At 38.0% G+C, this 27913-nt stretch overlaps 1 protein-coding gene across 1 annotated transcript; it reads left to right on the top strand.

Moving 5' to 3' along the window:
* The first annotated feature begins 59 nt into the window (after positions 1-59).
* Positions 60-27913, top strand: DCAF13 (DDB1 and CUL4 associated factor 13). Its single transcript, XM_005516972.2, has 11 exons — positions 60-173; positions 1106-1305; positions 3435-3542; positions 5285-5374; positions 6254-6409; positions 7107-7184; positions 11015-11097; positions 12978-13142; positions 16218-16353; positions 24102-24265; positions 25040-27913. The coding sequence occupies exons 1-11, from the start codon at positions 104-106 to the stop codon at positions 25125-25127; spliced, it is 1338 nt and encodes a 445-aa protein (XP_005517029.1). The 5' UTR covers positions 60-103; the 3' UTR covers positions 25128-27913.

Genomic DNA, 27913 nt, shown 5'->3' with positions numbered 1-27913 from the left:
GCGCAGGGGCGGGGCCGCGGCGGGGCTCGCGGCCTCGCGCGAGAACGGCCCGCGAGGCGCGTCCGGTCACGTGTGCGCGCGGCGGCGGGCAGCGGGCGGCGGGATGCGCGTGAAGGTGCTGAGCCGCAACCCCGATGACTACGTGAGGGAGACCAAGCTGGACCTGCAGCGCGGTGAGCGGGGCTCCGGCACCGGCCCCCGGCCCGGCCCCCGGCCCGGCCGGAAGGGATGAGGCCGGCGTCGCAGGAGGGAGGGGGAGGGAGGCAGGAAGGCAGGCATTCGGCACCCGGCGTCCGCGCCCCGCCCCGCCCCGCTCCGCTCCACTCGCCTCCCCTCCGCCGCTGCCCGCTAGCAGCGAGAGCTCGGGCTCGGCGCTTCCGTTTTCGAGCGCCAGGAGCTTTCCCGTGGGTGCCGGTCCCAGGCGGGGATTTGCGTGCGGTGCCCTCTCCGCAGGAGAGCTTCCCTTGCCGGAAGCCGCATCCCGGGAGGGCAGAGCCTGGTCTGGCAGCGGCGTACGAGCAGGAGTGCGGGGCTGGGAGTTTCATCGCTGGTCTGGTATCCTGAGATTGCGCTTAGAATTTCCTGTTTTGCAGTTTTTTGCACTTAATGCTATTTCATTGCCGGAACATTTGAGTTTTTCTTCTTGCGTATTCATTATTAAAACTGTCAAAAATTGTGTTGATTTTACACGCAGAATAATAGAGTCTTGTAGGTTGGAGAGGACCTCTGAAGGTTATCTAGTCCAACCCTTCACACTTTGCCCTGTGGTGAACAAGGACATCTTCAGCTAGATCAGGTTGCTGAAAACCTTGATGGGACATGTGCCATCTCATCTCATCATCTGTCTAGTCTAAATTTACCCTCTTTAAGTTTAAAACTGTTACTCATTGTTTATCCTAACAGAACGTCCAAAAAGTCTGTCCCCATCTTTCTCATTGCTCCCTTTAAGTACTGAAAGGCCACAATGAGGTCTACCCAGAGTCTTGTCCAGGCTGAACAACGCAAGGTCTCACAGCCTTTCCTGATGAGGGAGGTTGCCCTCTGAGCATCTCTCCTCTGTACTTGCTCCAGCATGGGTTTCTAATGTGTGTTCTTTCTGTTGCAGTTCCAAGGAACTATGACCCTGCACTGCATCCATTTGAGGTTGCGCGAGAGTACACAAGAGCTCTGAATGCCACAAAGCTAGAACGTGTGTTTGCAAAACCCTTTCTTAGTTCACTTGATGGCCACAGAGATGGAGTTAATTGCATGGCCAAACATCCAAAAAGTTTGTCTACGGTGCTGTCTGGAGCTTGTGATGGAGAGGTAAGCTTAGAAACCACAACAAAGAAAAGGTACCTTTCTTTCTTATTTTCTTTTTTCTCTTTTGTGTTTTGTTGTGTTGTTTGGTTGGTTTTGTCACACCTTTTCTGTCTTTCAGCATGTTACCTTCATCCTCACTCGGAAGGTGAAACTTTTTGCTGCTCTTTAACTGTGCCACTGTACAGGGGAGACAAATTGTAGTGAAAGGTTTGTGGGTTGAGATAAGGACAGGGAGGGATCACTCACCTATTACCATCAAGGGTGAAACAGACCGAACTTGGGGATATTAGTTGAATTTAGTATTAACAAAATCAGAGCAGGATAATGAGAAGTAAAACAAGACCTGAAAACTACCTTCCCCCCATCCCTCCCTCCTTCCCAGGATCTCCCTCCTCCTCCCCAGCAGCACAGGGAAATGGGGAAAGGGAGTTATGGTAAGTTCATTACAAGTTGCTCCTGCCTCTACTCAGGGAGAGGAGTTCCTCCACCTCTCCACCATGGGTCCCTCCCATGGCAGACAGTTCTCCATGAACTTCTCCAGTGTGAGTCCTTTCCACAGGCTGCAGGTTTTCATGAACTGCTTCTGTGTGGGTGTTCCACACTGTGCACCCCTTCAAGAACAGGGTGCTCCAGTGTCGCAGAGTCACAAGTCCTAGGAAACCTGCTCAAGTGTGGGCTCCTCTCTCCATGCCTCTAGAGGTCCCTGCCTGTTCCAGCAAGGGCTTGGCGTGGATTACACCCTTCTTTGGGTGCATCTGGCCTTGATCTTCTCCACAGGTGCAGATGGATCTCTGCACTCCCGTTAACCTCCTCCATGGGCGCCAGGGGCACTGCTGCATTACTATGATGACGGGTCAGGGGAGCCTCAGCTCTTCCCCCTCCTTCCCTCACCTTGGTGTCTGCAGAGTTATTGCTCCTCATGTATTCTCACTCCTCTCTTCTGAGTGCAGTAACCTCTGCCCGCTAGCTTTTATTCCTTTTAAATGTGTTATCACAGAGTCATTACCACCATTTCTTACTAGCTTGGCCTTGGCCAGAGGTGGCTCTGTGTGGGAGCTGGCTGGCATAGGCTCTGCTGGACATGAAGGAAATTTCCAGCAGCTTCTCACAGAAGCCACCCCTGTAGATTCGCACTATCAAAACCTGGCCATGCAAACCCAATACATGTGATTGATTTTTGCTGCCCACATGATCCCCCCACTCCTTCCCCTAAAGAAGTTAAACCGTCAGATTAGCTAGGGTGAAGGGGCACACAACCAGAAATTTTTTGTAATAACAGTTTTTCATACTGTCTAAAAAAGGCTAACCCTATGTAACTATTTGATTGCTTTACATAACTATAAATAGCAATCAAAGACACTTTAATTGGAACTAGTTGCAGAAAAAAAATACCTGTCTTTTTTGAATTTCCTATCTTTTCTCACCCTTTCACTGCTTATTTGATAGTACTTGAATACTTTAAAGGTATATTCTGGGCAGTTGGTTGCTTTCTGCTTTTTATAGAAAGTGCATATGTCATGCAGTAAGTATAAGGGAGGTTAACCTTTTCAGAGAGAAGGAACAAATTCCTATGAAAGTTTAGTCAGATTTCTTACCCACTGATAGAGTGAGTAAAATACTGGGAACTATAAATACATAAAAATATAAAAACTGACCTCCATTTCTTTGTTGTTGTTGTTTTTTTGTTTTTTTAAATGAGCCCAAAAGTTTTGAAATGGAAACCTCTATGAGAAATGGACATCTATAGATAATGTAGTACAGCAGCTGGACTGAAAAAATTCTGTTGGTTCCAAATTTCTTTATGCTTTTGTCTTTAAAAGGGTATTTTTTTGCTGAATTTGTAACTGCTGCTGTTTTTAGCAAGCATTCTAGTTCTAAAACAGGGGAGTGCAAAATGCAGAAGATGTACAGCATAGGTCAGGGGAGAGGGTGAGAATGAAAGAGCCTCACTTTTAAAATTGCTTTTCAAGAAAGAAATATTTAAATAGTTTTTAACATGATAAAATCTGATTAGTGTCCAAGCCAACTCTGCCATTTCACTACAACATATGTAATCTTTTGTACTTGAATTGTGAGCTGCAGCTGTGGGCTGTAGAAAGCTAACAGAATATTTGCTCCTTTGTTTTTATCAGGTTAAAATTTGGAACTTGACCAAGCGACAGTGCATCCGCACTATACAAGCCCATGAAGGCTTTGTTCGAGGCATGTGTGCCCGTTTCTGTGGTACGTCATTCTTCACTGTAAGTATTGTGTGACTCCTTAATACTGCAGCAACACAGAGTAGCTGTTCACTATCTGCTTTTCACTGAGAGGCTTGCTCTCTGCCATAGAATATTTAAATATTGTATGAATACACTTATTAAATGTGACAGTGAACCCAACAGTTCTATTTATGATGAAATTTTTTCTGATGCTGTGGTACGGACCTTCGAAGGGATAAATAGCAGAAAATAGCTAACAGATGGTCATGTAATTAAAACTTGAATACACTAGTTTTCATTAAGGTAGTAAATGGATTATCTTAATGGAAAGATGTAAAAGCATGTTAAAAAGTAACTGTTTGCATATACTGTGATTACATATAATCTGATTAAGTTAAGATCATTCCATGTGAATAAGGCTTTATTAATTCATAAAACCCACAACAGATTCAGTTGCATGTAAAGTGCTTGGAAATAGTATGTCTTCATATTGGCATTAAAACAATTCTAAGATAACACAGCATGAAAAACTGTTTTTGAAAACTGAAGTGTCCTGAGGTTGTGCTTTGTTTGAACTGGTCATAAAAGAGCCATTTTCACTACAGTATATTTATTTTTTATAAGGTATATACCAGTTCACAGGGACAATAGTTAGGATATAGTTAGGATTTTTCACTCAGTAAAAAATCTTAAGTGACTCCAAGTTACTTAGTCCCCTATTGACAATCTGTCTGCCTGAAAATTGAGAGAAGGAGAAAATAAACAGTAGTAGTGCAGTCAGGGAGGGGAAGATAAACTTGTAAAGCTAACATTTTTTAGGCCTGTTTGCATGATCCAGGTCACTGCACAGCTATACAAAAGCTTGTGCTGTCATTAGTGCAAGAGGTAGAACAAAATTTGAAACAGGCAACCAGAGCAGCTGAGGTGGAAAGTGCCTTTTAACTGATAACAGGCTCATCAAAGTGACTTCCAGAAGATAATTTGCAGTTTAGGGTGCCTAAACTTTTGATTTTTGATTAAAAATCACAAAATGTAGCATTACAAAATAGCCATCACTCCAGCTCACCTTTTTCTTATTCAGCTATCTCTTTTGATTTTGGAAACTGAAAGCTTTGTGGATCAAGATAGACAGCTGAATAGATGAAGGAAAGGTGGTGGTGGTGGGAAACAAGTGACAAACTGGGAATCAGTTGCCTGCCCTCAGAAGCCAGCAGATCCCCAGACAATCTCTGAGCAGCAGCCACTGTGGACACAACCCCCACCTTCTCTTTCTGCTCCCAGTACTGCAGCTTTTTTTGCAGAGCTTCGTTCCGTGGTATGGAATAGTCCTTTGGCCACTTCAGGACATGTGTCATGCCTGTGTCCCCTCCCAGACTTTGCCCACCCCAAGCCTGTTTGCTGGTGGGTGAGGCAGGGATGATGGAGGCAGAGTGGGAGCAGCGGGAAATGCCTCAGCACTGAGCAAGCACAGCCAAGGCTTGGGTGCTGTATCAGCACTGTTTCAGCCACTAATCAAAAACACAGTGCCAGGTGGGCTGCAATGAAGAATGTTCACTCCAGCCAGACCATGTACATGTTTTAACAACGTATTATGACCAGCAGAGCTAATCTGTGAACACTGAAGCAGCAGGAGGAAGCATTTGTTTATACCACAGAATGTTTTGTTTTGGTTTTTTTTTTTTTTTTGAAAGGATGCCTGTATTTAATTGCAAAGCATATCTAGCAAAATAAAAGGGAATATATTTACATAAAACTGTACATGATTTCTCCAATGTTTCCAGGTTGGTGATGACAAAACCGTGAAGCAGTGGAAAATGGAGAGCCCGGAATATGGAGAAGAAGAAGAACCTATACATACAATTCTTGGGAAGGTAGCAGATCTGAGTTTTTATTTCCCCACACCTCTTATTTTGAATTAAGTTTCAGTCATTTCATATCTAGCTTTTGAAGGAGAGAAAAATAGTGTGATATCATGTGTTATCATAATGGGTTGTAATTTGATGACATCAAATTTTATAATGGCACTTTTAAAGTATTTTCATGTTTTTACTCCACTTATTTTATATGTAACCAGAAAACATTCCTTGAATGCCACCAGAGTCTGCTTAGCCCTGTCTGCTAATTATCCCTTTCCTGCAAACTGGTCACATTTCTCTGTAGTCTCGTCAGATGTGTGATGTCAGTGCTTAGTCTACTTTAAATAACTTATTTTTCATGCCAATACCTTACAGTAATTCAATACAAAATACTAATACCTTACACCTTTCTTATTGACAAAAGCAGTCTAAAAATACATATTTTGGCACCTTGAATTTATGATAAGCTTATGTTAGGAAAAACATTCAATGCTTTTTTCAAATAAGTAGTCTGAAACTCTTTAGTTATTGCAATGTCTGTGGAATCCAATCAAGTCCCCACTGAAAATACAGTTGCACTCTTAAAAATTTCATTTGCTTTAAAATCAGCCAGGATTTTGTAAATATGCATTTAGTGCCAACTCCATTGTAAATTAACATGCAAAATACATGCACCTTAAATGAAAAAGAAAGCTTGCCTACTGGAAGGGATACATCTGATCAGGCTTAGTGTCTGGTAGCACTAGTGAGTTAATTTTGAGTAACGTAAATGAGAAAAACCAAGTGAGACTCTATATGCAATGGTTTGTTGAGTTTTTCCTAACAGAACATACTTGAGTATTTATGCATAAAGTTGGGTTTTAAAATTTTTACTTTTGTTTTTTTCCCTTGAAGACAGTGTATACAGGAATTGATCACCACTGGAAGGAACCTGTTTTTGCTACCTGTGGCCATCAAGTGGACATTTGGGATGAGCAAAGGACAAGCCCCAAGTGTTCTCTGACTTGGGGTTTTGATAGCATAAGCAGTGTAAAATTTAATCCCATTGAGGTAATGCTTGTGTTATATATTGGAAACTAGTATTTTTTGTTAACAGTATGAGATCCAAACTCTACTTGCACCATCTTGAATTTTTTTCTTGCAAATTTAGATTCTGTGTTTTAATGGAATATGTAGGGGGATGTATACATAGATTTTGATGGTAATATTATTTTGGAATGTAGTACCATATATTTTTATTTTCCTATTTTTTGTCTCTGTTAGTTTGGGAGAGGATAAACAAAAGCAGGGCAGTCTCCATTCTGCCCACAACAATACATACCTGGTACCTCAGTCATACAGGCTGTGGGGCTGCCACTTCATCAGTTCCAGTATTCTACTGCCTCTGACTGAGACTTCTCACCCCCTCCATGGCAAAACAATTGCATTTGATCTTTCACAGCACTTCCTGTTATACCCCTCGACTGGGCTATGCTGATAGAAAAATGTCATTGAGGAATTGTCTGTTAGTTTTAAAGTAGAGGGCACCGCATGGATTCTGAATCTTACAGGGAAAGCTATTTAAAATATTTGTGCTGGGTAATCAGTTGCACAGAAAAAATGATGAATGTATTTCCTTGACTGAAAAAGAAACTCATGATCAGCTTTGTGAAATAGCTTAGTTATCTAATGAAAGCTGTTAACCACATTCCAGAAGTATTTTGAAGACCATACACATTGCTTTTGTTGTTTTTTTTTTTTTTTCCAGACTTACCTTTTGGGAAGCTGTGCTTCTGACAGGAATATTGTGCTATATGATATGAGAAAATCAACTCCATTAAAGAAGGTAATGTTTTTCTATTTAAAATGAATTACTGGTGCTAATAATAATACTGAATATATAATAGCCTGTAACTTGGTGACAGCAGAGAACAGGAAGCTCTGAATTCTGAGTTCAGAGGTTTTATTGTCTGAGTCTTCTGAGTTTGAATTAATATTGGGATTTAAACAATGCAGAGTTAGAAGGGATTTTTTTGCATTCAGACAGGCTGTCATGCTCACTCTGTTGTAATTCTTGATCAAGTGCCTGACCTGACAGCAATTTCACAATAAGAACTTTATGTTCTTGTATTGCGTTCTGTCTATGTATGTGTGATTTTTTTTTTTTTTATTTTATTTTTTTTCTCTTCTTGCCGGAAGGAAACAAGGTAAGTTTACCACTGGAGAGTCTTGCTCTGTATTTGCAAAGGTGTTTTTCCTTCAAAGGGAGATAAACCCTTCCCTTTGCACTGTAAACATTCAGAAATCCTTTGCAGTGTAATCAAAATAGTATTTATGTGTGGAATATACTGATGACCTAAAGATTCCTATTTAACAGAACATTTGTATTTATTTAAATAGGAAGCTGGTAATTCATACACACGTAGCAAACCTCAATCAAGTTCAGTAGTTCTGAGCCCCAGAAATATCTTAACAATATTCTTCTTGAAATACAATATTTTAGCTCATGAATATGTACTCGGTGTTCTCCTGTGTTACATACTGTCTGCAGTGTCATTGATCTGATACACGCTAGAACATTAAAATGGTATTTAGTTATAAAAAGGAATATTGTTGTCATAACAGTATTTCTTTCTCTCCCTGTGCCCCAGCAATTTTTAGTGAATATTCACTTGGGCCACTGAGGCAGTACTTATAAAAACTTGTCAGTGATGCCAGCTGAAGACCTGAATGTTGAAATGAACACAGCCAGTGCTGTAGAGCTACAGTTACAAGCTCAAAGGATGCAGTTTGATCCTTTGTGAACTAAATTTGAATCTAATAGAATTTTACATATGTATATATGCTAGATATATGACTGTGCATACATATAGAATTTTTATGTTGGACTGTGTGCACATGTTTGTATATGTGTATCTCATGTAAAGCAGCGTGCTGAGGTGCATTTCCTGCTGTAGGAATAAAACACTGGTTAGTACTTCCTTGCTTCCATGGGCACAGTACTGGGTTTCCTCCTGGGATAGGGATAATTCTGCTGTGGAGGGGATGTGAAATGTCCATTTCTGCACTGAGCTCTGGAATTCCTAAGAGAAGGGTTTTGCTTATTACAAGTACCTTACTTATGTATGAGCACTGGTTTCTGGCACTGCTGCCTTCCTGGGATTTGATCAGCAAAGCAGTTGGAACTCAGTGGGAGTCCCTTCCTTAATGAAAATAGGAGTACAGCTTCTCACATCACAAAGCACTAGCTCTGTTGCCTGTTTGTCCTGAGTGTGGGTTTCGAAGCCTTAAGTCTTAAAAAGGGAGGGATGAGATAGTGAGATGGATTCAAAATAAGAACTAGTCTAAAAAGAGCTGGGAAAGATGAATGAAAGGAATTCTGTTGAAAGACAAGAAGAAAATGTTTTGGTAGGCGTTGGTATGCTTTAAAACTAGAAGGTATTCTTGTGCAACCTTCAGGGAAGCTTAGGGTGTTTTAAAGATAGGCTTCAGCATTTCATCAGCTGACAGGAACTGTGTTTTCTCTTACTTGTTAAATTCTTAGGTGTTCATCTCAACCAAATAATTTGAAGTTAGTAAAGGAAGACAGGTTAATTGGGTAATGTTTCTGTGTTAAAGTAATCTCACCATTTCCAGGCTTTCATTCTTTGTAAGCAAATGTTCACAGTTAAAATAATTAAACCCAGAGAACCAAGTCTTCAGGGACTTCACAATTTTGAGTTGTCTTAATAAGGACTTAAACTTACCCATTTTATGAGATGTACAAGAGATTGAAAATAGTGGTAAAAAAATGGCTCTAGTATGGCTTTAGATAGTTCTGAAGTGCCATTATGAATGTTTTTACAGCAAATTAAATCACTTGCAGCCCAGGTTTCCTTACATAGTTGTTATTAAACCTAATGCTAGAACTGTAGAGACAATCTCATTTCTTAGGCACTGTTTGAATTCCAAAAGCCACTGCTGAAATGAACTGAAGGCTTGTAAATTTTGGTGAAAAAATAGAGATTCGGAGCATGACAGAACTTGACTCCTTTGAAAGAGCTGGATTTTTTGGCAATATTGAAATTATTTTGTAGCACGATTTAAAGTACTTTTTAAACATATGGTGTATTAGATTAACTGTGTGTTCATTTTGCAGTGGCTGATGAACTTGTACAGGAAGGAATAAAGAACAGTCCTTGATTATTAACTTCCCAGTTTTGTGCGAGATTTATAATTAGAACAATACTGAAATCTGAGCAAATTCTGGTTGTCACATTAGTGTAAACAGATGACATTTCAGTGTCCGCATTTTAAACTAGAGATCACTTTAGAGATCTGATGATTACATTCAGTTCTGGTTGCATGCAGTTCCTGAAAATAAGAGGTGTTCTGCAGCACAGACTTGATAATGAACAGGATGGTGTCACCTGGGAAATGAGGATTTTGGGAGAATGAGACTTACAAGAATAGGTATATATTCATTAGAATCTTTCGGAGGGTTGTTCAGTCATCACTGTTAACTTGTTTTGAGACTGTCCATTACTGTAAGGGTTATAACAGTACAACTATATTCTGAAATAGGTGTGTAAATTTGTGGTGTTTGGTGTAGTAAACCAAGAACAAAAATGGGGTTTTCAGTACCATAGCATTAAACACCCAAATTTCAGGATTTTTAAGTAGGATTAAAGCTTGCCTGGAGCAGCGTAGAAAATCCCGTTTAGAGTTGTTCAGTTTGTTAATAAGTTGCTCTGTAATTACACATCTACTTTGTGTCAGGCATGCTGTATGGTTCTTATTTTCAAATAAACGGGTGGAAGTTCCTCTCAGACTCGGCAGAAGCCAAAGCTGCTGTGTCTGGTGTGTCAGATGACTTCCTCCCTGCCTTGACCTGTCTCACAGGGGACCAGCTGTTCTCCAAGGTGGGGACATCCAGTGTACAGCTTGCCTCTTGTCTAGTCTGCTGTTAGCAAAGTAGAAGGGTTTTATTAGTCTGTTATCAGCTGCCTTCCTCCCTCTTCAGGGCCAACTGGCCTCTTTGTTGGCCATATGCTTACAAGCAGCAAACAAATCTTACAAATGTGTGAGGAACGATTCACTGCTGATACAGTGATAGTGCCGAGTAGGTGACAGCACAGTAACTTCTGTGTACGTTGCTTGGTGCTTCAGCAAGAAATGGCAACTGGCCAGGAGAATTCATGAACTGTGATTTTACATATAAAATAATGAAGGGGTAATAACTGGGAGAACATAAAAATGTTACAATTGCTTTTTAAATGCTGGTTCACAGCCTCAGTTAATGACTACATCCCTTGAAATGACCATTTAATTAGGCATGTCTGTAGAAGGTTCCTGTAAGTAGGACAGAGAAGTGAAGTTTTTTGGAAGTTCCAGATTTACTTGTTGACCACTAGCAGGTTGCCATATTAAATAACCACTTAGAAGAATTTGATTCTAAGGTGATTTACAGAGGAAAATTTAATTGCTGTGTAGTCCAAAGCAGTAAACATATAATGAGAGACAGGAGGTTCTTGAGTTTCACTTCTAACACTGCTGAGGAAACATTCTGTCATGTATTCCTCTGCCATAATTTTCTATCTACAAAGTGCTTGTCTTCAGGGGTATGTAGGAAGTTTCTTAACTACAGTGGGTGTTTTACTGCCTATAACAAGGTAGAAATGTGTAAATATATTTCAGGTTATCTTGAACATGAGGACAAATACACTGTGTTGGAACCCTATGGAAGCTTTCATTTTTACTGCAGCAAATGAAGATTACAAGTAAGTGTAACCTTGCTTTTTGATAATCCTGGACAGGTTATATTTTTCATCTGTACCTTGGTGATTTTTGATCATGCTAAAATAAATTTTTTAAAGACTACTAAAAGTCTAAATTTGAATCGCTTAATTACCTAGAGAATTATAGGAATACTGATTTAAAGAAATGTTATTGATAGTAGACTGCCTCTTTCTGTGTGTCTCAGTACTTGGGGGGTAAAAAGTGATGTAACTTAGAATAAATGCAGCTGAACCAATGCAAGTGTAACTTGAAATAGACCCTGGAATATAAGTACTGTTGGTCCAGTCTGAGGCAATATAAGTGTTTTATTTTCTTGCCAGCTCTCGTGAAGCTTGATACTTTGTACTGATCAGTTATTTTGATGAGAACATTTCTTACATAAAATAAATTAATCTTTTGTGAGACAGTTCTGGAGACTGCAGTACTTATCCTTTCAGTATCTCGGAGCAGTTTTTTACTTTTGAACAATATTATTCATGTGAACAGCTAATCTGATATTGAAAAAGCTGTCTCTTCAAAACTAGGCCATTGCAAATGTGCTCCATATCCTTTTTTCCAGGAAGTCAGCAATCTAACAATAGATCACTGTTTTCTTCTAGAACATAGGAATTTTATCACTTATCTTAAGGCTGTTTTTCTAAGGAAATGGAATGTGGCTCAGATCTTGAAAGTAGTGTTATATCCAATATGTTGTTATTCTTGTATTTATGTTATGGTATGGTAAAGCTATTAGACTGCCTAATATGTTTGTTTATAAGATTGGGGTTTTTGTTTATGAATTTGCTTTTTGGCTGGTTTGGTGTTTTTAATTTTTTTTTCCTTCCTCTTGCTAAACTAAAATCTATAGCTGTTGCTGTCAGGGACAACTGTCCTCTTGCAGCCTGAAGCATTTAGTATGCTAAGGCAAATGCACACATCAACAATGCATATGCAACTATTTGCTGATTATATGGAGTAGCAGTTTTGAATAAGATGCTGCATATTTTCTCTTGGGGAATTTAGAAGGAAAAAGCAATAATCACTATTATAATATTCAGTAAGATACATTTAATTTCAGCTATGCATTCATCTGCAGAAAGGAAGGTGAGAAACCTGGCAAATTAAATTTATTTAACATAATAGTTCTGCTAAATAGTATATCTTAAGCAGGTTTCAATAAATGCATTGTCTGTAAAGCACATTTACTTACTTGATGGTCTACACAGTGATTATGCCTAGCTTCTTTATTCAAAGGGAGAGGAGGTAGGCCTTATCTGAGCTTTGAAGTCCTTAACAGCAAACCAGCTGTGGTCCAGCAGCTGGGTGTTTACTTTTAACATAATGCTTCTATAGACAGTGTTACCTGCTGAACTAGCATCTCTGTGTGTAAGGGCTGAGCTTTCCCTGCGCTCCTAGACTTGCTACACCAAGCTGTCCTTGCTCTTGTCTGGCCTAAGAAAATTAGGCAATAGCAAAGGGTGCCAGCAAAATGGAACTTTACAGTAGACTGAATTACTAGGAGTTCACAGTAGGGGAATATTTAGAAACCTTTCAGAACTGATAGAATTGCTGTAATGATTGAGAGATGCTTCTACAAGTTCAGGGTGCATACTTATGTCAGAAGATGGAGTAAAGGAGGCCAGTGTGATGCCTGGAGTCTGACCCATGGACAGCTGATGAAGGGAATAGTGGAGCCTATCCTCTGATTAACAAACTTCTTTCAAACCCCAAACAATGCCATTTTCTTTTCTTTCATGTATTATGAGCTTCTTTTAAGGAGCTCCCTCTGCAATATGGCTCTAACCTTACATGTGGTTTATGTAAAATGTACTGTTTACCTTACTAGTTATGATATTAAACTACTGATGTATTTATTTTAAAGCTTATATACTTTTGATATGCGCTTTCTTGAATCACCTGTGATGGTGCATATGGATCACGTGTCTGCTGTTCTTGATGTGGATTATTCACCCACTGGGAAAGAGTTTGTGTCTGCCAGCTTTGATAAGTCCATCCGCATTTTTCCTGTAGACAAAGGTCACAGCAGGTGAGTAGTTTAACACCTTTCTCTCTTCCTGTCATTCATTCCAGTGACTTCCTCCCAAATCCTCAGAATCACTAATTCATTAACGTCTTCATTGGGGCATTTGCTTCCTGTGAGTGTTGAAATCTTACTCAGTCGGTAGCTTGAAGCTGACAGGCCTTGTAGTTGACTTAATTCTGGAGCATGGATCAAGAGTAGAGCTGCTTAACAAGTAGGACTACTTCCACAATATGAAATTAAAATTAGAGTGGATTATTGTGCTTGTGCAATTTCTGTTTTACTATGATGAATCCCATTTTATTTCCCTGTCTATGTATCTTTAATGTTTTTAGGTTGCTTCATACTGTTTCTGTCACCACTTAGGTTGGCAGTGTATTACAGCATTGTAGCATTTGGTTTCCTAGGGATTGTCTTCATCCTGAGTGGATGATTGCTAAAGACATTGTGTAAAATAGATTGCTGTATGAATTCCTGAGGATCAGTTTGGGACCCTTTTGTGATCTGTTTCAGTGCACTTGCTACCTTTTGTTCATATTTTGTTAACGTGGTTTTGATTTGTAATACAGTGCTTTGAATACAATTCACGTGGATTTTGTTTTTCATGTAAGGTTTTGTAAGTCAGTATATTTTATAGTATAACATTTTGCTGGAGTTCAGATTGAATCTACTGTGTCTCCATTCTTTTTTGTTTTTCTTTCAGTTTGATGAAAACTGAAGCAAGTTATCTGATCTTTCTGATATCATTTGATCTTCATAAACCTGCCTTCATTATTCTTTCTTGTCAGTTCTTCCTCCTTTTTCTTTATTCTTAACTTTATTTTACTTCTGCTTGACTTCCTCTCTCCAGCCTTGTCCCCCCAGAAGGTTGTTGCTAAGTGAACTTTTAGGTGGTTTTAGGGTGAAAATGTTGAAATACCAGTTGGGGAAGAAGTATATTTTTATTATTGATTGATGAAATTGTGCATGCTGTGTAACTGTTTGTGCTCCTGTGACCCGTTAGAAAATGGAAGGGGTTATTTACATTCCCTCTATAGTTAATCTACAGATAGCTTTCACGTTCTTTTTGTCTTGAAATAGTACTTGAACTGTAATTATGTAGTGCAGCTTCTTTGTAGGTTTGTTTTTGTTTTTTTCTAACTTGCATTATTAAACAATATGGTTAGCAGCTTCTTTGTATGAATTAATAACATTCACAGGAGTGGTGATATGCCAAGTTAACACACATCACTGAGGAGAAGTTTGCAGACCCCATAATGCAACAGTAAAAGGCTTTATTTCACATTTTAGCAGATTATTGCCAACACCCGTGGAAGGGTTTTTTTCTCTTTGTTCCCACTTTTTCCCCTTTTGTGTTGCAGCCATAAATCTAGTGAGGAGAAGCCTTACAAATGAAAAATTTTGCCTCATGTAAGCTGATTAGAGTGTTCTGGTACACTTAAAATTCTTTAGAAGCTGGGCTTCTTTAGAATTGCACAGTTCATGTTAATCTCATGGGATGGAGAAAAGTCTGTAGATAGAAGGTCTGATTCTACTTGGAAAACTGAGGGCAGTTAGGAATATCTGTAAATAAGGATCCTGATGCTATTCTAGTTTTTTGATTCTGATGTCTTGCCAATCTGAAATACTCCTGACTTCAATTGCTTTCTATTTTTATTTTTAAATAAAAATTTAAATAATGAAATTGTTTAGCCCTAAGAAGCAAGATTTATTATGAAGTTGATTAAATTTAGTAAACGCTGAACTGTATTTCTGTGTGAACTTTTAAATGACAGATGCAGGTTATTTGGCCATGTTTTCTGTTCTTCCTGTCCCTAAAAAATGATATTTAATACCTTGTGATGACAGCCACAGGATAGGCAAAAGCTGCAAATTCAGAGTATGGAAAGGAAAAGGACTTAGTTCCCCAAAGGCGGATGAAGAAAAAGCTTTGTTACTGAGTCACATAGTAGAAGGAAAGTAAGCATAGAAATTCTTGTGAAAGTGCAGATGTGCACACATGGCATTACACAGTGAAAAGCTGATGTGAGTATTAGTGTTTTCTGATGGTAGTTGTGCTTAGTCTTCCACATAGTTGTTCTTGGAGAGTATTGCTTGCTGGTGAATTAAGAGGTGATTAGGCTTATTAAAGCTTATTTATTCTGATATATTGATTACTTTTCTTTTTCTCACAACCACTTCAGCTCAACCTCAGTCTAGTTTCTCCACAACATTTGAATAAATGTTCTTTTTCTGGTTTTTTTTGCATTATTACTTGGGTTTTCCTTGCAAAAATAACTGAGTAGAAGAAAGATAATAAGCTGTCTTGCATGACTGATGCATCAAAGAAGTGGCTATTGGTAGACAATAAATAGGCTTTATTTATTCCTTCTTTTCAGAATGCTAACAAATAGCTAAGATTCCCAAAAAAGTGTATTTAGTCCTTTATTTTTGTAGCAGAAATAAAGGAATAAATTTGATACAAACTTAATGAAAATTAGACAAGAGTTTAAATATTGGTTTAAATGTAGTATGCAGAAACATTTTTCAACAGCACTTGTTGAGCAGGACCAGCTGAAATTAAATATGAAATGGAGTCCATTTTTGGGTAAAGGAGGGAAATAACAATGAAGAGTAGCAAATCCATTGCTATATCATAAATGGACGGATGGGAGATATTTCTTTGCTGTTTGGTGTCAGATTCTTTGGCACCTATTTTTCTACATTCCCATTCTGAAATACACTCAATGTAAAAGCACATTAATCAAAATTATTTCAGGAACAGTGCATTTCATACTGTATTCCCATAGCATGTTTTGCAAAAAGAGTTATTTAACTACTATAATTTCTGTGAAAGCACTTACTTAAAAAGCGTCTTATCCTAGGTGACCTTTTATCAGTCTATCACACTTCCTTTGTATCTCTATTTATAGAAAGATAAGATCAGCTCAGTGTTTAAAAGGTCAGATTTTTTTAAAAACAACGGCAAGAAAATGTAAAAACAAAAAAAATTTGCCTTGAACAGAATGCTTTCTGCTACTTGAAAGGTAATGGTGAGAAAAGTGATGATAGATCATTTAAAAGTGTTTCTCTTTGCTCTAGGGAGGTTTATCATACCAAACGAATGCAGCACGTCATCACTGTAAAATGGACTTCAGATAACAAATACATTCTGTGTGGTTCAGATGAGATGAATATTCGTCTGTGGAAAGCTAATGCTTCTGAAAAGCTGGGAGTGGTAAGAGCTGCATTTTGCTTTTTGTTACCACAAGATGTTTGGGGGTTTTGTTTTTATTACAGCCAGTTAGCCTCTTCAACTTTTAAAAACTTGTTTATGAAGTTTGACATTTGTGTTTAATTTGCAGATTGTCATGTGCAGTATAGCTCATTGCATTTACTGCAGCTTATAATAATTATAATAAGAAAATGACATACCTCATTATTGCTACACAAGATGATTTTTTTTGGTCTTGTTTAATGTTAACTATAATCATCAGTTCTATCTAAACTAGATTTGAATTTTTTACCTGTGTGCTAATGGTTAGAATTCATCCTTTACCACTGTGACAAAAGTAAGAAATTCTGTTTTGCCATAGGTAAGTAATTCTATTGAAGTTTAGAGTTACTGCTTTTAAAGATTTTGACTGACATGTGATTAGTTTGTATTCATTCATGCAGTTCGTTTGTTAAAAAAAAAAGTATAGAAATAAAAAGAAAATCATGCTGTGATAAGCATATGTATTGTAAAGCAGACTATTCGCACTCATTCACTGAGATTGTTATTGACCTGTACAACTCTCAGATACCAAGTGGGCAAACTAGGCTGGTATCTGAAGTCCACTTAATTCACTGTAAATCTGTTTGGTCGAAGTGTTCCTAGTGTGAACAATCACCAGCCTCATTAGATAGGTCTTTGCAGTTATACTTGTTCAAGTGTTTATGTGCAGACGAAGCCCAAATGTTCCCTTACAGTTACCCATTGCATAGATTCATCTGCCGTTGTGTCAAAGTATTGAGTGACTTTGGAGAACGAATTTGACACCTTGTCTGCTGGGAGTAACCCCTTTATGTAGCTTTATATTGTTATGGTATTTTGGAGGTGCTTACATTGCCTTTTCTGAGTCCATGGGCAGAGCTGTCAGATAACGTCTGGGGGAATTTTTGCTTGATCTTGTGAAAGGTTGTGGGAAGAGGAAAGGGAAGCTGTGATTCAGGGAAGAATGTGGTACAGCTGAGATGCTGGATCTGTTGCATACTAATGTCAAGGATTGCTTGTGGTTACCTGAAGCTCCATCAACTTGAAGTATCTGTAGGAGGGAAGTGAAGCAGAGCTGGGAGAGGTGGAGGGAGTGGAGGAGTACTTAGGGCTACACTGGAAACAGGACAAGTCATGGACTACTGTGCACTCTGAAGTACTGGATATGGAGTAGTGCAGTTAAAATAACATGTATGACTTTAGCCATGGCCCACCATAGGTGTTGGGAAGTCCTGTTAGTATTCTCAGTTTTGCTCTAGAGCAGTAGATAAAAAAAACCCCACAGCTTTGTGGTCTCTGCAGTAATTGTGATTACAAACAACTATTTATGTTGAATTTTTGAATTTTAGTTTTTTTAAAGGATACCTTTTTTTTTTTTTTTTTCCCTTCCTGCTCTTTTTCATTGATTATTGGGATTTTCCCATATGGTGCTTTGGTGTAATACTTAAATATCAATTCCATAGTTGCTAATTTTGGGGATTCCACAAAGCTCATTAGAGACTTTATTTTTTGGATTTAATGTTCGTGTTGAATTTGTTTAGATAATGCAGGTTTGGGTAGAAGTATTGTCTGTTTTCCTTCTGTTATATCAGTATGCTCATGGCAACATCCTTTTCACCTGATTTTATGATATTAACTGAAACATTCTCCATTTACTCACTATATTTTTAGTGAGAGATCATGATGTTTCTCTCTAAGATGCTGTTCTGTAACAAATTGTCTGGTATTTTTGACGTTCGTCTTTACTCTGAGCCCTTTGTGTGAAGAACAAGTGGGTAAAAAGAATGTCACAAATACCATTTCATGTAGAGGAGTTCCTAATATTTTCAGATGTGAACAAAAAGTTCACTGTATTGACTACCAGATGGCATTGGCTCCTTTTCTTATGGAAGAGTAAGGATAGTTGACTGGGAAGTAATAGGCAAACACAGCTAGTCCTGCATTGCAGAAATACTGCATACCAAAAGGACAGCTTAGCTATTGTTTAAGTGTTCAGAACATAGACTGCTAAATAACATTCTGCTGGTTTTTGTAGTATTTGCATCAGTGAAAACTGGCCATGGATGGGCCTAAAAAAAGGCACTACTTAGTTGTGACTACTGGGTATTGGATATGGTGTGTGCATTAATACTCGTGTTCCTTGACCTGACAGGAATCCCACAAAAAACAGGCTTTGCTGTCTTAATTTGTGACTACAGTGTTGTTGCTTGATATGCCCCTTGGAGGCTGTGCCTGTGATGCGGTTCTGCTCTTGTGGGATTGTTCCAGTGAAGCTTTTGTCATGTGTGTAAGGGTGTATATTTCTGTCACAGCACTTGGGCTGGTGGCTCCCAAGAGAGCCAAATCAATAACTGTCTATGAACAAGTGACATGTGGTTTATTATTTGACTCCGCCCCCCCCCCCCCCCGCCTCAGAGTTTTTGAGTTATTCTTGAGGTTGGGTTTTTTGGAGGGGTTTTTTTGGTTGAAGTTTTTTTTTACTGTCAAAAGTGAAAATCCTCCCATAATTTATCATCCTATCTTAGAAAAAACACCTCGCAACATCAAAAGTCATCTTAAGAAAGCGAAACTGTTTAAAAATACAGGAAGAACTTAAAAGAGACATAGTGTCTTATGTAGAAAAATTGCACTCATTTTACAGGACAGAGATGAACTTGTGAAGAATTACATTATAATGAGAAGAGAATGTTTCACATCCCTATATCTTATGTGGGAATGTGTTCAAAAATGGTGTTGTTGAAGCCGTGAATTTAGCAAGACACAGAATTTGAAGCTGTCTGAAGTGGCTATAGTTGTTTAAAATTTTTTTAGAAGCACTATGAAGTCTTATTTTCAGATGTTAGAGAGCAGTTTTAGCTAATAGGACTCAGGAGTCCTCATGGCTTATTATGCTCTTGGATATATCTTGGGAATGTTGCTCGGATTCAGGCAACTGCGAATCCCTCTTTATCCAGCCTGGTAGTTCCTGTGATTCTTAACAATGCAATTGCTAATGGCTATTTAGCAGGTTCCACTGATTTTCTTTAGTACCTGCTTCTTTTTTAGAGTCTTGGTGTTCTTATCTTCACAGACATATGCTTGCTTACTTTATAAATGTCCAGTTCTTCCACAGTCTGTGGCTATTTTTTGAATGTTTTGAATATTCAAAGCTGAACATCCAGTAATTCTGTCAGAAGTGTCAAAATATGTCTTAAATGCTTAGTTGCTTGGTCTGCTATTTTTCTTTGCTGAGAAGATTTGATTGAATGACTCATCCAAAGGTCAGTGTATTTCTGATATAATGCCAAAATCTTGCAATACATTGTATTTTATGATGGATATTTTTGTGCTGGGGGTGGGTAGAAATCAACATCCTGAAAGAGAAAGGAAAATAGTAATCAAACTTATTTTTTTTCCCACTTTGGTGAGTGCTTACTTGGTTTTTTACATTACTTCAGAGGAAGTTATAGTGAATATATAGTACTCATGTTGTGGCTGGTGAACATTTATCCATTTGGAAAGTTGTACTTTCTGAACCATAGCTACCCAAGCAGTCATCAGTTCTGACATGCATGTTTCTTTTGAGTTTTAATGTATTTGGCACTGCACTCATTATTCAAAATCAGTGAAACATGAAAGAAAGAAAGAAAGAAGAAAAGTCTCTGGAGAAGCCAGAGGCATCTTATGTCTCTACTCCACTGACAATTAAGTCTGCACAGGTTTTACATAGGAGTAACAAAACCCAAATATCTGTGGTGGAGCTACTGCAGAAGTTGCTTCAATTTTCTACATATAGCTTTTAATAAATGTTCATTAATTGATAAATATGTATTATTAAATAGGACATAACAGGTGTTCTTTTTAAAGCAGTGAACATCTATCTCTGCATGCCCAGAAGCAAAAGACTCAGTTAAGACTTGAAAAACTCTTAGGCTGTTCAAATACGTAAAATATGGCTTGTTAAGTATGTTTGATGCCTTTTTATCTGTGCTTTTGAAGAAGTTAGGTATTTATGAAAAGGTAAATGATTTTGACTTTTGAGGAGTAAAATAGAGCCTGGTCTGAGTGGCAAGGCTGAAAAAGCAGAATTAATAGTAGATTTCAGTTAATAGTGTATACAGTTAATGTAATTGATAGAAAGAAAGGGATAGACTAGGCTTTTCTGAATTGTACTGAAAGTAATGAACCATCAGTAAAACTTGTAAAAGCTGTATTACTTTTCAGTCTACTGCCCCAATAAAAAAGGAATTATACCTGCACTTCTGAATTCTTAGTAACATTAATTCTGTGAGTAACACCTGCAAAGTTTTGTCTCTTTTATGAATTAGAACAGAGCAGTGGGGTAGGATGCTTAGAATTTTAGTGAAACTACTGATGAGTGAGTGAACAGTAGTGGAGCATATTTACTGCTTTCTTAAAAAATTCAGAAATACTGGGTTTTGAGTATGGACTAATAGAGATAGGAGAAAGTGCCATTAGAAATCTTGGTTTTGATCTAACAAAGTGCATTAGCAGGAGCACATCAAAACTGTCTTAAGCAATTGTTATCCTTTCAGTCTGTTTCTAGTATGTGGTTCCATTTCCTGAGATAATGCTGATAACAAGCAGTACCAGATACTGTGGCATTCTTTTCGTAGTGATTTTTGCCTTGTAATTCAGTGCACCTGTAACTTCAAGCCAATAGCTATGATTTCATGCTTTTAACATCTACATTGCCTTGCATTAACTTTCTGGTTTTTGTACTTTTGCCATCCTTTTAGATGTAGAGATCAAAATTTTTGGTCCAGGAAAGAGTGAATAATGAACTTCATGGCAATAAATTTAGAAAGATGTTTTCAACAGAGCAATAGAAAAATAAATAAAGACAAGCTATGATGTAGAAAACTGCTGGGATATATCTGGATTCTAAAAATATATTGCATCTGTGCTCTTGCCTGCCCTAACCTAGAAGGGCAACCTGAAGAGGACAGATAAACATTCATTTCATATTCTTATGCTGAATTCCAGAAGTCTTAATAGTGTGGAGTTTTAAATACAGCCCTCTTGAAGAGGAGAATTTTTTTTAAGGGTGATTTTAGCTTCTAATCAGGGCTCTGCAAAAATGCTTACTTTCCTTCTGCTTAGATGGAAAAATAAGCAGTCTGTGTCATCAGGAGGGAGGAGAAGAGGCATGGGCAGTTTACTCGAAGAGGTATTTTCCTATTGCTGACAACTTGATTGCATTTAAAGAGTTCTTTTTCCCCTTTTTTCACCCTAAGTATTTGCTGTGAAGTCCTCCTTTGGTAGTGACACAAATCGGCTATGTTTCTGCCACGTAATCTTCATTTTCCTCATGTAGGAAAAAAATTGCACGTTTGTTATTTGAACATACAAAAAACCAGTCATATGTCTCCTTTAACTTCCCCTCGTGATGTCACATAAATACTAATTTATTATATATGTTAAATTGGAGAGTGTTCTATTCCCTATAAATTAAATCTCTAATCCTGCAAATTGTGCTGTGCATCTTCTCCAGCCCAAAACAGAGTGGGAAGTAATACTGTTCTCTCGAGCTTTTCACACTGACCTTTGTAAAGTGACTTGGGAGTGAGAGTTGGAATTCAGTGCCTTATTGCAGTGTGCTTTCTTAGCTATCTGCTATCTCTCATAAAGGAAACTTGTCAGTACTGCAGAAGTTTCTTTTACCATTGTGTGGATGAGAGTGCATTTAGCACAGCCTCTGGTGTATTGGCCGCTGGCATCTGGTAGTTGGGTGGAAAGTCACCAGCTGTGTGCCTTTCTCTATACCACATTACCCATAAAAATGGAGTCAGGCTCCTCCACCTCTTAATCTATGTTAATTTTTTAAATAAGATGTCCTGGATGGATCTTTAATTTACAGATTCACCTCTTGTCTGTAGAATCATCAAGGTTATACTAAATCGGCAGCAATTTGCTCTTCTAAAATTAAAGGAAAATCATTGCATTTAATTAAAATAAAGCTCTCAGATTTGGATTATGTTGGCAGTTTTCTGCAAAGTGGGAACACCTGGGATTTACTGAGAGTGAACCAGCTATTCAGAGGCTAGCTGACAAGAAGGAATTTCAGTAAAAGGGGGAGGGTAGCTTTAGTGGACAAAGACTGTAAAATTTCCTCAATTTCAGAGGCCACAATGAATGTAAGTAAAACAGAAGGATTTGGATTTTATGAACAAGAGGGTGTGGAGAAGCAGATTAAGAGCATCATGTATCTGTGATGTCTGAATAAGAATTTTTTGATCCATGAACAACTCTGTATCTGGTACCTGGTTTCTTGTCCCAAATCAGAAGCTCCTTTGTGATAATTTTTATAAATACTTGTTTTCAGACCATTTATGGTATTCTGAACCAAAATCATCTGAGTGGGATATTTATTTATTTATTCAGAATTCATGAAAAATTCTACCAGAAGTCACACACAAAAGTGATCTCCAGTGTGGAGTATAAATAACCAATTGCTGATTTCAAGGTGGGGGGAAACACATGCCTCATTATATTCTAAGTGGAATTCCCAACTGTGTTGTGTAATAAAATAGTTGGTTTTGTTAATGGTTTTTTTGTTAGCATCAGTTTCTGTCTTGAAAGTGAGAAGTTAGTGACACTGAGTAATTCACAAAGCTGAATAAATAGAAGTCGCCTGAACTATTGTTTTACTTTCGATATTTTAGGTGGAGATAGTAGTGTGACATAAGTGTGGGATGGCAAAAGACTGGTGCCATGGTTTAATTGAAAATATGAACAGTTTTTAAGATATCTGAAATATCTGAGTTACAGAGTTTGGGAAGGAGGGTAGGGAAAAGAGGATGGGATTATCATCATCCCGTATTTAATACTAACAGATTTTATGTTTATATGAAAACTCACTAGACTAAAATGCAGCTGAAATTCCCAGAGATCCAAGCCAAATCAAAAATACATAGAGATTGCTATTCCACATGAAGCACTCCATGCTTTAAACAAAGCCACAGGAAACACATTTTTTTCCTTTTGATAAATAAACATTAGGACCAAAGGAAAAAGCCTAACTGAAAAAAAAAATCTTCTGTTGATTGGCTGTCAGTCAGACGGTGTTTCTTTCAGTGTTGCTAATGGTGGCTTGGACAGAATTTTAAACATGAATTAAAAATTAGTCTTTTGTGGCAATACCAGCTCACCTGTGTTTCAAGTGTTTGTGATGCTAAGACTTTTTTAGCTGCTTGATGAAAGTTGGAACTCCCTGTGTGCCATATAGTCAAGCTAATACTTGAAATCTGATCTGTGCTTTGTGCTTCCAAAGGGATCAGGGTGCTGGGTAAGATTTAGGCCACCTGAAGAGCTGTCTAAAGCTGTTTATGAAGACAGTTCCTCTACAGCATTTATAATTACACTGACTAGTGATTAAAATGGCTGAAAATCTTTGTTTTTACAGGGAAAGTTGGTCATCATCATTGGTTAGGAAGGACTAATCAAAGAGTGTTTACTGTCAGCTGTTTATGTTCTCATTTGTCACTCTACAGCACATTAAAATCTGATTCTCGGGAATTAAATTTGGTTACTTCAGCTTTAAAATGATAACATTTTATGTTTGGGATATTGTTGGAATTTTAGGTTTTTTTAATAATTACATACCCTTATTCTGAAGGAATTTGCTAGAAGGAAGCCATTTGAATGAAAAGTTAAAATTTTTTAGAGGAGATTGACAGATAAATCCCTTTTCTTTTCTAATGTGCTTGTCTGTGTTATTTTCCCTGTAGCTTGCACCGCGAGAGAAGGCAGCTATGAATTACAATCAGAAGCTGAAGGAGAAGTTCCAGTTTCACCCGCAGATCCGGCGCATAGCTCAGCACCGACACTTGCCCAAGAGTATTTATTGCCAAATCAAGGAGCAGCGCATCATGAGAGAGGCTCGGCGGCGGAAGTACGTGTTCCTCTTCTGCTCTTCTGGCTTTGCTTTCTCTTCCTCTTAATAAAATGCATCACTGCATCTTTGAGCATCTGAATGAATGGTCATGAGCTGCTGGATTGATTGTAAGGAGAATGCAGATGGGTGCCAGTCAGTGAGGACTTGCTGCTTCCCAAAAGTACAGTGGTGACATGGCAACAGATACCATGTTGGAAAGAGACACAGTGCTTAGTTAAGCATGACATGATGGCCCATTGCAATGGAAATAGGATGGGGTGTGTGAAGGGTTGTTTGGTTTTTTGTGGGTTTGTGGTTTTGGGTTTTTTGATAATGCCAGATTCCAGGATGAATGTTTTATGCCACCTAGATGATTGCCATATTGGAATTTGTAGGAGTAGGAGGTGATGTACTTGGCTGTAGCCATTGAATTAAGAGTAAAGTGGTGGGTCTTAGTTATATTTATTATTGTTTATTATTATATTTATCTTTATTAGCTAAAAAACTCCACAAACTTGAGCAGCTGATCCTGTTGACATGAAAACCAAGCTGAGCTGCCAAGGAAAGGCTCATTTGAAACCTTTCTAAATTAGCCAACTTTAAAGCTACTTTCAAAAGGGATGGTCCTTCTTCCCAAAGGAGTATGTGGCTTTTGGTTATTAGAAACAGAGCAATTCTTAACATTTTTGGTTTTCTTTGTAGGATAACTCCATTAGTAGCTTGAGGAGGAAGATGGTATTTCTTAAATGTTTGTCCTGATTACTGAGTTTCATTTTTCTGTTTTGTTTCTAGGGAAATGAATCGTCGTAAGCACAGCAAGCCAGGATCCGTGCCATTTGTGCCAGAGAGGAAGAAGCATATTGTGGCAGTAGTGAAATAATTGTTTTCACATGTGCAAAATGTCACAATGAAAGAAAAATGTCACTATTAAAAGAATACGCTGTACAAAATTTGATGGACTTTAGTAAGACAACATATGGTTCCAGAAATATGACTTTTCTTCCAAGTTTGTGCATCCTCTGACTTCTCAAGTCATCATCTGCTTTGAGTAGTTAGAATTTCCTATGTAATCTTTTTTTGCCATTTGTCTGATGTTACTGGCCCAACACTGTGTATTGCAGTGGTGTTTGACCCTTTTGATACAAGTAGATAACTTGGTGGAGAATATCTGCAATTCCAGTTCTGTTCCTTGGTACTGTTACTACAAAAAAGGATGAAATAGGTTAATATTTGTCAAAGCAAAAAACCTGCTCCATATGGAGTTACAAAAATTATTGTCCTTATGCTGTCTTTTTTAAAAATTTTTATTTAAACAAATTCAATAAAGTGACCTTAAGCAATGTCTGCATTATACTTCTTACAGTACCATATATTACTTTTATCCCAAAAGAAATTCAACAGGATTTTCAGACATCTGTAAACATAATTTTGCCCTGTCTTCTTAACTGTTGTTGTATAACTTGACCAAACCTCAGACTGTTAAGTTGTTAATATTGATAACCACTTTGCTGAATAATTTTTTCTCTTTAAAACTTGCAAAATCTGGATGAAAAATGACATAAATTTTATAAACCACAGAAACTCCTTTGGATGAGATTTATTACAAGCTTTTTATTTTATGTTTATAGAAGGAAAATGGAAGTTTTACACTTCACAAGGTATCTGTAGCCCAAAGTTACCTTGCAGTTTGCCTGGGGAACACCCTCCTTCTTTTCCAGTGGGATAAATAGCCTTTTGCTGAAGATACCAAGGTGCTCAGAAAACTGCTGGAATTAAACTAGGCTGTCTAGACTGAAGAGAGATATGAGATATGTATTAACCCTTATGTTGCTTAACATCATCTGTGCAAAAAAATCTTTCTAAGTCTTAACACTACTGTTTGTAGTGACATTCCCCTGGCCCCAAGCTTATGCACTGTAAAAAAAAAAAAAAAAAAAAAGAACTCAATTAGAGTAAACTTAATACTTTATTTTTTTATTTTTTTTTAATCTGGAAATTGAGCACTTTGAGCACTTGCCTTCATATAGTATCCTGTGTAATGTATCTGCTGACACTAATCCATATGCATTTCTGGTTCCTACTCTTTAACTTGTCTCGTGCAGTACTGTTTGGGCAAAGTTCCTGAGTCATCATGGCAAAATTATGGCTCTTTGGTGATAAGAGGCCATAATGTATCTTTGACTCTCTGGATCACTTACCTTTATGGGGTGATGCAGGAAGAGAAGCAGATCTGAAGAGCTATAAGTAGGATGATGAGAAGAAGTGGAACAGATCAGGAAATAGGCTGATGCTGGCTGTGTGCCTGTTGTACTAATACGGTGCACTCTATGCCAAATACAGTTTATTTTCTTCCTGAAATACTGAAAAAATTGAGGGAGAATATGCAGTCCAAAATATGGCTTGTGACACAGCTGTAGTCAAGTCTTGCACAGTTTGCAAAACCAGACTAATCTCTTGAAGTGTGATTAAAAATTTTCAGCCTTGTCAGTTTTGCGTGAGTTGAAGTTGTTGATTATTGATTTGTTGAGTCATGGTAGCCTCTGGTGTGAACAAGACCTGCTGCTTGGAATTTATTAGCTTTGGTGCAGAACTGTGAACGTAGTGAGAACTTTCAGTTCTGAAGCTGGTTAGGTTATGGTGTGGTATTGGCATGGAGCAGTCGGCATGAACCATGTCCAGAGGATCTCTTCATGTCCTAAGACCTTTGTGAACTGTTGCTTTCAGAGAGGACCTGAGCAGTGCAATTCAAAGGCTTGGCTAAAAAATTGCTAGAAATATTGTAACTATGCTGAAAAAAGGAATTTTAATGTTAGGAGGCTACTCAGAGTCTGTGCATTCAGTTACGAATTCCTTTTCCAAAATCTTTGGATGTAGTTTTACACAGAGATTGGTCTTGGCATCAAGTGGGGCACCCTCTTAGCATTCCAGGAAAAAGTCTGTTTTTCCTGGAAAAAAGCCAAGTCTTGCCATGACTTCTAGAAACATGATAGTTGTAAAGTCAGTGCAGGTCTGATCTGGGGCTTTCTGACTGGAAATCAGTCATTTGGAATTTTGCGGGTGGTGGCTGCAGTCTGTCAGTTCAGAGGATCCCTGGCCATGGATTTGTAAACTGTTGGGCTAGCTGCTGTTGATTTATCCCTTTTGGAAACCCTTACAGTTTGCCTCTGATGCTTTTTGTGGTCATTCATCTGAAGTACATAATGCCACAGTATTCAAATATATTTATTTAAATGTAGTAGTTGCTGTGCTTGCAAGAAGTGCACATGTAAGTCTGTTACAGGCCATTGCTGAAATGGTTTAGAAATTAAAAGAAAGGAGCTGGGGCCCTTAATAAGTTTTTATTTGGCAGGGGGTTTTATTATTTTTTCCCCTCAGTGATTTGAGAGGTGTAGTCAAAACTCATCTTAATCACTTTAATCGAGTTACCTATACTTATCAAATGATGATATGGAAAAAAACTATAGATACAGGCATCTGCACGTATGTGTACTCAAGTGTATGCAGAATAAAATCCTTAATACCACATAAAATAATGAAAATCTAAGGAAACTGGTAGTGTTTCCCTTCAAAATTTTGGTGTTGGTTAAAAAAAAAGATGACCGTTTATTTTCTAAACCAATGCGTTACCTACAGACCTGCTGATTAAAAAAAAAAAAACCCAACAAA

Source organism: Pseudopodoces humilis, chromosome 1, assembly GCF_049639895.1.
Source record: "Pseudopodoces humilis isolate 2021_Gansu_Grassland_sample_001 chromosome 1, ASM4963989v1, whole genome shotgun sequence".
Classification (NCBI taxonomy): domain Eukaryota; kingdom Metazoa; phylum Chordata; class Aves; order Passeriformes; family Paridae; genus Pseudopodoces; species Pseudopodoces humilis.
Note: the sequence above shows the minus strand (reverse complement) of the source record. Positions and strands in the feature narration are given on the sequence as shown.